Raw genomic sequence first — 11369 nt, 5'->3', positions numbered from 1 at the left:
TCCTAGTTCTTATGTTCCATAGATGAGAGAAATCATATGATAATTGTCTTTCTCTGCTTGACTTATTTCACTTAGCATTATCTCCTCCAGTGCCGTCCATGTTGCAGCAAATGTTGAGAATTCGTTCTTTCTGATAGCTGAGTAATATTCCATTGTATATATGGACCACAGCTTCTTAATCCAGTCATCTGTTGAAGGGCATCTCGGCTCCTTCCATGATTTGGCTATTGTGGACAATGCAGCTATGAACATTGGGGTGCATATGGCCCTTCTCTTTACTACGTCTGTATCTTTGGGGTAAACACCCAGTAGTGCAATGGCTGGGTCATAGGGTAGTTCAATTTTTAACTTTTTAAGGGACCTCCACACTGTTTTCCAGAGTGGCTGTACCAACTTGCATTCCCACCAACAATGTAGGAGGGATCCCCTTTCTCCACATCCTCTCCAACAATTGTTGTTTCTTGCCTTGTCTATCTTTGCCATTCTAACTGGCGTAAGGTGGTATCTCAGTGTGGTTTTGATTTGAATTTCCCTGATGGCTAATGATTTTGAACATTTTTTCATGTGTCTGTTAGCCATTTGTATGTCTTCATTGGAAAAGTGTCTGTTCATATCTTCTGCCCATTTTATGATTTGTTTATTTGTTTCTCGTGTATTGAGTTTGAGAAGTTCTTTGTAGATCTTGGATACCAGTCCTTTATCTGTGGTGTCCTTTGCAAATATATTCTCCCATTCCGTGGGCTGTCTCTTAGTTTTTTTGACTGTTTCCTTGGCTGTGCAGAAGCTCTTTATCCTGATAAAGTCCCATAAGTTCATTTTATCTTTTATTTCTCTTGCCTTTGGCGATGTGTCGTGAAAAAGGTTGCTCTGGCCGATGTCATAGAAGTTGTTGCCTATGTTCTCCTCTAGAATTTTGATGGATTCCTGTCTCACATTGAGGTCTTTCATCCATTTGGAGTTTATTTTTGTGTATGGTGTGAGAGAGTGGTCAAGTTTCATTCTTTTGCATGTAGCTGTCCAATTTTCCCAGCACCATTTATTGAAGAGACTGTCTTTTTTCCACCGGATGTTTTTTCCTGCTTTATCAAAGATTAGTTGCCCAAAGAGCCGAGGGTCCATTTCTGGGTTCTCTATTCTGCCATTGGTCTATGGGTCTGTTTTTGTGCCAGTACCATGCTGTCTTTGTGATCACAGCTTTGTAGTACAGCTCGTGAAAAGAACCATTTTTAACCGTCACTTCGCACAGTTGTGCGGAGTGCTTAGGAAACACCGCAGGGGAGAGAATATGTCATGTCCTATCCTCCAAGTCCTCAGGGGGCCACTCCGGCGTGAAGGAACGGCGAAGGCAAGGAGAGGGCAGGAAGCGGGGGCATCACCTCTTTCCACCAGCACTTGAGATTTCCTGGCAGGAAACAAGTCACTTACTCTGATGGGGAGAACACACCCCTAACTGTCCTGCCACCTCGGTCCCCCAGTCAGATCCCTTACAGCCCCGCTGATTCCTGACACCTTCCTGGGGTAAAGGCCTCACTGAGCTGGAGCCCAGGACACCAGACGCGCAGCTGTGATTTCACATCCTTACCTCTGTGGGCCTCATCCATAAAATGGCCATCTGAAGAGTGCCTACTCCCCCAGGGGGGTGCGGCCATTGAACAGCTATGCACAGAACGTTTAGAACGGCGCCTGGTACAAGGTCTGGCCAGAGCGTGGGTTCCCAGGGTGGTAAATGCTGTTGTTATTATGCGCACTCTGGTGGGGAGAGACCTTGGCCCGGCACGTGGTGATGGCACCATAGGTGGTGTTTTGGACGTCGTGTGGGAGCGAGCTAAGGGATTGCGTTCGGTTCACCGGGTGCCCCTGTTTACTCTCTTGCCACACTACTCTGCTCAAGACAAACCCTATTGTGTTTCCTCTCTGCATAAAACCCTGAAGTCGAATCCAAGCTCCTTAGTCTGGCCGTTAAGGCCCTCTGATCCACTTCTCTGACCTCATCCCTTCCTTCTCTCCCCCTCCCTTGGGCACACCTGCCTCCTTGCTGTTCTGCAGGAACACGCCCTCCTTTGCACCTCAGGGACTTTGCAGTCGCCCTTTCCTCTGCCAGCAGGGGTGCTCCTGGAAATCTCCTGGTGAGTGTCTCCTTTTCATTATCCACGACTTCAGTAGGACCTTCCTGGACACCTGCCCATTCCTACACACCCCCTAATGGGGCCTGCCCATTCCTACACACTCCCTAGTACACCCTCCCATTTGTTTTTTTCTTTTCACAGCATTTATCACCCTGGGAGCAAGTTTTTATAGTATTTGTTTATTGTCTGTGCCAGAAGCTCGGTAGGGCAGGGGCCAGTCCACTTCTGTTCCTGCTACAGCCTCAGTGCCTAGAACAGTGCCTGGCACCTAATACGTGTTCAGTAAATATTTGCAGAATGAATGTGGGGAAAAAACAAAGACAAAACCCCAGACAAACAAATGAAAGAGTAGGAGCCCGAGAAGGCTGATAGCTACTCAGGAAGGAGTCTGCAAAGGAGTTAAGACAAGAAGACGTTTCAGTGTAGCGTCCCCCTACCTCCTGTCTCAAATCCATAAGCTATTTTTAAGGACCAGCCCGGGCCCTGAGCAAGATACAAAAGGATGGAATTATTGCAGCAGAAGGAGCATTTCCTGGCCTTGGAAGTCGGCAGTCTTGTTCGGGGACAGCACCGTCCAAACGGACCACTTAACAGCCACTGTGGGCTTGCAGGAGGTGGGAAATACCGCCGCACTGCGAGAAGTTGGTCTTTCCCGTAACCATGTGACACTAGGAAGCTGGACCTTGATGGCCACCAGGCCCTCCAGACCCTCCAGGCCGAATCTCGTCGGCCAATCAAGCTGATTTTCCCAGAGTAAGGAGTTTCTACAAAAGTGGAAGAATTTGGTCTGGGAGAGAAGTGGGAATGGAGGACAAAAGACACTTCACAGCCTCCCCGTCGGGGAATCGAACCCCGGTCTCCCGCGTGACAGGCGGGGATACTCACCACTATACTAACGAGGACCGGCTCTGTCCTGGGTTCTTCAGGTGCTCTTTTTAAGGCACATTCAAGTTCCGCTGCGTACGAACATACATCAAAAGCTTCATGTTTTATTCTTTTTTCTTCAGAACCGAAGAACAAAAGTCCCCCTCGATTTAACTCCATCTTAGCGAGGCTGTTCCTGGCTCCGTCCTTGATTCGGTCGCCAGGATTAGGGGAGCAGAAGTTAATAAACAGGAAGCCAAAATTAACGAGCAGATATCAGCAAACATGTCACAGAGATTAATACGCGTTTACGAAATGGGAGAAAAGGAGTCAAGAAAAACACAGCCCTTCCCTCTCTCGCTGGCTGTGTCTCTCTCTGTCGAATAAATAAAATAAAATCTTAAAAAAAAAAAAAAAGAAAGAAAGAAAAAGAAAAACACAGCCTTGTTGGAATTCCCTGGATTGCAAAGAAGTTTCCCTCCGCTCCGGTTTCCCATGGATACAGCTCCGAGGTTTTTTAAATAAACTGAAACCCATTAACTGATTGGAAAGAATTGACTACGTCTCTTCGACGTTGTATTTTTTTAGCCCCCTTTCATCTTGGGAAAAAAACGGAACTGCCGAAACCCGGGATCGAACCAGGGACCTTTAGATCTTCAGTCTAACGCTCTCCCAACTGAGCTATTTCGGCTGCCCGTGTTTTCGCGTTCTGCTTCGCTCCTCCTGGTGATGCTGCCAGCCCTGCGTCCTCCGCCGGGGCGGGGGGAGGGTCGATGCAGGAGCGCAGAACCGGCAGGGACCCACGCCTGCCAGGCTCGCTGGCACCTACTCCTTCTCGTCCTTCAGGGTCACCTCCTCCCAGACGAACTCCCCGATCACGCCTCCCAACACGACCCCAGCCCCTTACTGCTTACTGTTAGCTTAGGTATTGTTTTCCCTTGTCCGTTCTCTGTCTCCCCAGCTAAAATGACCGACCCCCGAGGGTCAATTCTGTATCCTTCAAAGTCTAGAACAGTGCCTGGCACGTAGGAGGTGCTTAATAAATATCCGTTGAGTTAATGAACAAGTGAATGAACAAGTGAACCAACAAGTGAACGAACTGTACCTGGCTCAGAACTCCACTTTCTCAAGCCCCTTCCTTGTGATAGCAACAAGGTCACCCTTTGGGTGTAACTCCCCAAGCAGCCTAAGGTGTGACGGGGATGCTGACCAGCCAAGGCGTGTGGAGGACACAGTGGCCGGATTGTGACTTTCCTTGGGGGCAGTGAGTGACTCAGATCTGGCCTCCAGCATCGCAGCCAGATCCGCGGCAACGGCTCAGCTTCAAGCCATGAAGGAATCAACAGGTTGGCGTCCAGGATTGGCGCTCTCTGCTTCCCCACCTTTTGGGAAATGGAGGGGGAGTGATGTCTGGAGAGCATGTGGAGTGGGGAGGCTTCCTGATGTGAAGTCATTTAATAAGTGTTTGCTAAGCCCCTAATGACCCTCTGGCCCAGCCACAAATGCACTAACCAGATATTCGGTGTAATAACAATGGTAAGAAGCGAAATAAACCGAGGTTGTTTGTATGTAGGCTTTCTCTTTTGCATCCTTTCCCAAAGGCAAAATTTCATGCATGGGATCATCAAGTGAGTTGGTGAAATACACAGCTTTCCAGGCGCTTTCTGAATGGGTTGAAGCCATTTACACTCCCACCCACCCTTTCCATTCTTTTCTTCCCCCAACAAGTCTTGATCTTTTTTAAGTAAATTTTTTTAAATTGAGGTGAAATTCACAAAATATAAAAATAACCATTTCAAAGTAAATAATTGGTGGCATTCAGTATAGTCACAATGCTGTGCAACCCCTCCCTGTAGTTCTTTCGAAGCCATTTAAGTGTATCTGTAAGCAAAAATCGAGTGAGGAAGTAAAATCAGTAAAATCAGTAAAAATCGAGTAAGGAAGAAAGGAAGGAAAGAAGAGAAAAAGGAAGGAAGGGAGGGAGGGAAGGAAGAAAGAGAGGGAGGGAGAAAAATAAAATTCAGACAGTGCAAAGAATGGACGGTGAAAGTCGTTCCCACCTAAGCTCGTCCTCACTTCCAGAGGTGACCAGCGGCCCCAGGAGCCCCAGCAGACTGTGAATGATGCAACCTTAGGCAAGTTTCGGAGCTGCTCTCTGCCTGCGCTTCCTCACCTGCCTAACATGACCTGCTCCCTCACAGGAGTGCACACCTGTAAAGAGCATATCATTACCGCCCGGTGCATGGTAAGACACTCACAATATACACATATTTTATACTTAAGAGGCAATCTCTTGAGTACCCTCCGCATAAGCCGCTTCCGTAACGCTTAAGAGGGAATGCCAGGAGAACCTGTTGTTCTGTTAAAACAATTGCATCGTCTCCCCGTCGGGGAATCGAACCCCGGTCTCCCGCGTGACAGGCGGGGATACTTACCACTATACTAACGAGGACAACCTATGGCAGGGTTCCTCTGGTTCACTTCATATAGACATAGCGCTGTCTGGCCACCGCACCTGTCTGCTCCTGCCTGGGCTTTTGCAGGTGAAGCGCCTGGTGCCCCTGGCCAGTGGACTTCTTGGGCGCAAAGAGGCCTCTGGGGATCGATGAGACACTGAACCTCTGGGAAGGAAGAAACATGCGAAAGGGACGAAAATGCGGCTTCCGATATCCCTATTCCCAGAAAGCAGTTCCCAGGGAAGGGGGATGTAGCTCAGTGGTAGAGCGCATGCTTTGCATGTATGAGGCCCCGGGTTCAATCCCCGGCATCTCCACTTTTTACCTTTTTTTTTGCTTAAAATCAGTCGCACCAGGGGAGGGCAAAGCAGGGAGGAGGACCCAGATGCTACCAAATACTGGGTCTCAAAAATGAGCTCCCATGGACAGGGCAGTGCTAGGAAATGTCCCTGCCTGGTCCCATATGTGGATGCTCGGGTAACTCCCTCCCCCTTGGAGAGTCCGGTTCAACAGTCAGAGGTGGGCCCAGGAATCTGCGTTTTTACACTCCTAGTTATTCGAGCCGCTAGGCAGTGATTTTTCTCTTTTCTCCTTTAAATTTTAGTTAACATACAGTGCAATATTGGTTTCAGAAGTAGAACTCAGTGATTCATCACTTACATTTAGCACCCAGTGCTCATCATAAAGTGTGCCCTCCTAAATGCCCATTCCCCGTCTACCCTATCCCCCACCCACCTCCCTCCATCTACCGTGTTTGTTCTCTATTGTTAAGAATCTATTCTGGTTTGTTTCCCTCTCTCCTTCCCACCCTTCCCATACGTTCATCTGTTTTCTTTCTTAAATTCCACGTTTGAGTGAGATCATACGGGATTTGTCTTTCTCTGACTTATTTCACTTAACATAATACACTCTGTCTCCATCCATGCCGTTGCAAATGGCAAGACTTCATTCTTTTTGATGGCTGAGCAATATTCCATTGTACATACACATCTTCTTTATCCATTCCTCGGTCAGTGGACATTTGGGCTTTCTCCGTAGTTTGGCTAATGTTGACAATGCTGCTAGAAACACTGGGGTGCATATATGCCTTCAAATCTGTATTTTTGTATCCTTTGTGTGAATACCTAGTAGGCAATTGCTGGACTGTGGGGTAGTTCTATTTTGAAATTTTGGGAAACTCCTGTTTTCCAGAGCGCCTGCACCAGTTTGCATCCCCACCAACAGCGCAAAGGGCTCCCCCTTCTCTGCATCCTCACCAACACCTATTGTTTCTCTGATTAATTTTAGCCGTTCTGACAAGTGTGATGTGATATCTCATTGTGGTTTTGTGTTTCTCCGATGATGAGTGATGTCGAGCATCTTTTCACGTGTCTGTTAGCCGTCTGGATGTCTTCGGAGAACTGTCTACTCAGATCCTCTGACCATTGCTTAACTGGATTAAGGCAGTGCAGTGATTTCTAAGAAGGGTTTTGCAACTGGCTATGTCTTCAGCGACTCCTAAGCGACTCATGCTGGTAACGTGCACGCATTGAGCAGCTGCTGCGTGCCCAGGTACAGTCCTAATTAAGTATGCTGCTATTCTCGGGTAAGACAAGCAGAGTCTGACTTCCAGAGACCAGCGTTCAGCGACTAGTGGTAAGTTTTGCCGGCACGTTAACACTGATGGGATGAAGACTGTAGGGGGAGGGTGTGGGTGCTGCTGTGCACGAGCTACCAGGGAGGCCTGTCTGCAGAACCTGCTAAGGCCTGAGGCTGGGAGGGGGAGGGACGCCCTGTGTTGAAGGGACAGAAAGCAAGCCCTGTGCCCAGAGTTTGGTGAATGAGGGTATGAGGGGCTTGAATTTTATCAAAGATTCCAGAAAGCCTGACGTGGAATGACATGATCAGATGTAGGTGTTACAAGGATCCCTCTGGCTGCCATGTGAAGAATACACCACAGGCCAGCAGGTGGACACTGGGAGACCAGCCAGGAAGTCACCACCATGGCCAGGCAGAAGCTGCTGGAGGTCTGCTGGGCAGGGACTGGGAATCTGAGATCCGGGGCGTAGAGCTGGGGAGCATGGGGGGCTCTGGACACGCTCTGGGCTAGGGCCCACAAAACCTGCAGATGGCTTGAATGTGGGGCAACCAGGGGAGACCTTCTGGTTTGGGGGAACACTGGGCTTAGTGGCCAGGCTGTGGAGAAAGTGAGTAATTTTGGAATATTCAACACGTATGTCTGTTGTTCTATGTATGTATTTGCATTAATGGACTTTAATAATTTATACTATAGTACAGTATATTAACAAATTGATTTAGGACAAACACCCAGGTGAAGGAGAGGGAATCAAGCCCTACAGGCACAGCGGATAGCTGGGTGAGCACCCACCCAGGCCAGTTTCCGTATGTGCCTCTGTGTGTGTGTGTTGGGGGGATGGTGTCCCCCAGACCACGGCCACTCAGAGATCTGTTAGACACGCACACAGTTGTTCTGATAGCTGACATTTATTAACAGCGACACGCGTGGCAAGAGAGCACCACCCCTGCTGGGGAGGGGATGCAGGGGAAGGGCCCGTCGGCACCCTCCTGCTGGCCACCGCTTCGCCCTCCAGCCCTGCTCTGCAAGGGACTAATATAGTCCCCAGAGCAGCATGTGAAGTAAAACCATTCTCTGCCATATAATAAATAGTTATAAAAAAGCCCCCCGGGGTCAGACTGCCCAGGGCAGCAGCAAGCTGTGTCCAGAGGTCTTGTATCCAAGATGAGCAAGGGTTTCCAGGGGCTTGACCCGCCTCCCGGGAGGAGTCCACAGACCAGGGTGACCAGGCTGGAAACTGGCCACCGCCAGCGCCCTTGGTTCCCCAGACCAGTCCCCGGCCTTGCAACCAGGCCTCAGGTCAGCGGTCAGAGGTGGGGGGCCAGGCTTTCTCAACGTCGGTGTGCATGGCCTCAGGGAGCCACTGGCAGTACTCAGCCAACAGGTCTGCAGGGGGCAGGCGGGAGGGCAGTCAGAGCGGCTCTGGACCCGGCTGCCCGCTGCAGGGCAGACCCTCCCACCAACCGTCGGCTGCCTCAGCAGGTCCCATCTTGTCCACTCGCGACCCCCTGGCCACGGGGCACCTGCCCTGGTGAAACTCACATTTGGGGTTTTTCTTCCAAGCAGCCAGCAAGGCCTCTCGGCAGTTGGCTTGCTCAGCGACAAGGGCTCTCAGGAGACTCTCTGTCCTGGGCTGCAGCCTACAGGTGGGGACGCAGGTTGTAGGGCATCACTGTGCCCTGAAGCTGTGGGAAGGGCGGGTACCACTGCCAGGCCAGCCTTGCCTAGTCTCTGCCATGCTGGGGGTGTTGGCTAAGGAGAAGGATCTAGACTCTATCACCCCTTCAACCTCATCTCCTTTTACATCTGAATCTTTGCAGCCTCTGATCTGCCACCCCAGCTTTCCTCATGGTCCTTGAGTATTCCCACCCAGGCCGCTACTGCACACGCTGCTCATCCCACCTAGAACCTTCCTCCACACTTCTGCTCACAGCCTTACCCCCTCCCCACCTGCTCGGACAGACTCCCCTGACCAACACTACTCCACTGGACGTCCTGCTCTGTCCCTTTGTAGCCCAGTCCCCACATGCCATCTGTCCTAGTTATGTTCTCTCTGGTGTTGCCTTCCGTGGGGATGGTGCTGTGCCCGTATCCTAGCACGAGAACATGCCTGGCACAGTGCAGGTGCTCAAACTGTCTGCTGGGTGAATGACCCGACCAGCAGGGGCACCTGGCCTATGCCCCCACCCCGAGTCCCAGGGAATGCTGGTGCATGTGCACACCTGCCTGCTTCCTCTGTGTCAAGCCCCCTGCACCATCTCGGAGGCCAGCCTTAGGAAGGGGGAAGTGTCTTCTTGGAGCTAGGCCATGAGCAGATAGAAAGCAAAAGGGAGGAGCGGGGATAAGCAGAAGGTTGTTGGGACAGGGAGGGTGGGTCTGTGCTCAGCTGGCAGGCAGCCCCAGGGCCTGTGTGCGGGATGCCTTCTGCTGACACCTGGAGCTCAAAATGGGCTGACTAGGGTCTCCCCAAAACCTCAAAAGTGACCTTATTTAGAAAGAGGGTGTTTGGTGGGGGCACCTGGGTGGCACAGCGGTTAAGCGTCTGCCTTCGGCTCAGGGCGTGATCCCAGCGTTATGGGATCGAGCCCCGCATCAGGCTCCTCTGCTATGAGCCTGCTTCTTCCTCTCCCACTCCCCCTGCTTGTGTTCCCTCTCTCACTGGCTGTCTCTNAAGGGATGCCCGGATGCACCAGGAGCTGCAAGAGGCAGGAAGGGTCCTCCCTCGAGCGTGCAGAGGCAGCACAGCCCTGCTGACACCTTGACTTCCAACTTCTGGCCTCCAGGGCTGTGCGAGATAAACTTCTGGTGTTTTAAGCCCCTTGGTTGGTGGTAATTTGTTATGGCCGCCCCAGGGCACTAATACGGACTCCCTTCCCCACCACCTGCCACCCCGATGCTCCCAGGAAGCCTCTACCTGGCCCACGTCTTCAGCATTGTGCTAGGGCTGGACAGCAAACAGCCCCGGTAGGAGGCCAGCTTGTGGAAGACCTGAGGAGAGACCACAGGACGGGGTGAGGGGTCCTGGCTTCACCTTCTGCCCAAGGTACCAGGCAAAGGGCCGGGGGAGCCACTGGGCTACCTACCTGTCCTTCCAGCAGAACCCGGGCGAAGTGCTTATAGCAGTCAATGCCCTCTGGAAAACCCACCTGCACTGCAGGGAGCGGCCAGCCGACACGATCTGGAGGGCAACAGCCCATGAGCGAAGGACTGGGATGGGTCCCCACAGTATCCTAATCCAGTCCCTGAGCCCCACGTCCCACCCAGCAAAGAGGCAGAAGGCCTGAGGTGACACGGCCCGTGACCTGCATTTACAGGGCACGTGGTGTGAGGCCATGTGTCTGCTGGTGCCTGAGGCTGGCAGAAGTCGACCCAACTCACAGAACACACTGGCCCGGTGACACAGTACCCGCCCCTTCTCCGGGCAGTAGGTGGGGGGCGGCTCCTCCAGGGGCTTGTCAAACTGGCAGTAAGAAGGCAGCAGGACCGGGATCCACTGGACCTCCACGGCTGAAACACCTGGGAACCAGGAAGAGAAGGGCAGGGGGTCGCAGCGGACACCGCTGTGCGGGAGGGGTGCCAGGTTCTCCTCCCACAGGGTCCCGGCGACACAGCTCACCAGAGCCGCAGTGGGTCAGGCGAGGGGCCAGCCACCAGCTTGGCTACCTTTCATGTACATCTTGGTGGTCTCCACGATTTCCTGGTAGACCACAAACTCAGGGAGCTCTTTGAAAAGGACGGAACTGGGGTGGATGAAGACAGGGTCATCAAGGAGAGGGGTCTGCAGAGAGATGGAGAGTGAGAATGAGTCTAGGAGAGGCGCAAACACCAGTGACATTAACCCACGTGAGTTCGATTTTACAGTCAGTCCGAAGGGCAGGAAAGCGTGTGGTCGGTCAGCCGCCACCATGGCCGTGTGGGCCTCTGAACGCGGATACGCATGTGGGGCGTATCTGTATGCGGAGCAGCACTGATCCCGTGGCCACCGTGCTGACCCAGGCTGCCACAGAGCCGAACCTGGATGACGGGGCACCACGTGAGAGAAGCGACACACAAACCACTAACGTGAAATGTCCAGAACAGACAAATCCACAGAGACAGCAGATTCACGCGGTGGGGAGGTGAGCAGAAAATGGGGAGCCACTGCTAACGGGCGTGGCGTCTTTTGGGGGACGATGAAGATGCTCTGAAGCCGACTGTGGCTGTGGCCACACAGTTCTGTGGAGATGGAAAACCACTGAACTGCACACCTTAAAATGGGGAATTCCCTCTCAAATAAGCAGTTACAAAAATAAAGTTCGGGGCAAAGCTAAGGCCCAAAGAAGATGTGACCCTGTCGCATACACTGCC

At 51.9% G+C, this 11369-nt stretch overlaps 1 protein-coding gene and 4 non-coding genes across 8 annotated transcripts in view; 1 reads left to right on the top strand and 4 right to left on the bottom strand.

Annotated features, from left to right (window-relative positions):
- Positions 1-2956: 2956 nt before the first annotated feature.
- Positions 2957-3028, bottom strand: TRNAD-GUC. The gene has a single exon. It is a non-coding gene; the product is annotated as a tRNA-Asp (tRNA).
- Positions 3029-3608: 580 nt separating this feature from the next.
- On the bottom strand, positions 3609-3681 carry TRNAF-GAA. The gene has a single exon. It is a non-coding gene; the product is annotated as a tRNA-Phe (tRNA).
- A 1689-nt stretch (positions 3682-5370) lies between these two features.
- TRNAD-GUC lies at positions 5371-5442 on the bottom strand. The gene has a single exon. It is a non-coding gene; the product is annotated as a tRNA-Asp (tRNA).
- Positions 5443-5691: 249 nt separating this feature from the next.
- On the top strand, positions 5692-5763 carry TRNAA-UGC. The gene has a single exon. It is a non-coding gene; the product is annotated as a tRNA-Ala (tRNA).
- A 2151-nt stretch (positions 5764-7914) lies between these two features.
- The window catches only part of DHX37 (DEAH-box helicase 37), a 27637-nt gene continuing 24182 nt past the window's right edge, over positions 7915-11369 (bottom strand). For 2 of the 4 annotated variants that reach the window (XM_002913143.4, XM_019800999.2), the window contains 4 exons: positions 10106-10200; positions 9937-10010; positions 8565-8662; positions 7915-8408 (listed from right to left, as the gene is read on the bottom strand). In XM_002913143.4, coding sequence (XP_002913189.2) covers positions 8323-8408; positions 8565-8662; positions 9937-10010; positions 10106-10200 — 353 coding nt within the window. In that variant the 3' untranslated portion in view covers positions 7915-8322. Of the gene's footprint in view, positions 8409-8564; positions 8663-9244; positions 9323-9936; positions 10011-10105; positions 10201-10400; positions 10539-11369 lie in introns of all 4 variants that reach the window. The other 2 variants (XM_034637894.1, XR_004618937.1) reach the window with 2 other exon arrangements.

Source organism: Ailuropoda melanoleuca, chromosome 12 (genome assembly GCF_002007445.2).
Source record: "Ailuropoda melanoleuca isolate Jingjing chromosome 12, ASM200744v2, whole genome shotgun sequence".
In the NCBI taxonomy this organism is placed as follows: Eukaryota; Metazoa; Chordata; class Mammalia; order Carnivora; family Ursidae; genus Ailuropoda; species Ailuropoda melanoleuca.
Note: the sequence above shows the minus strand (reverse complement) of the source record. Positions and strands in the feature narration are given on the sequence as shown.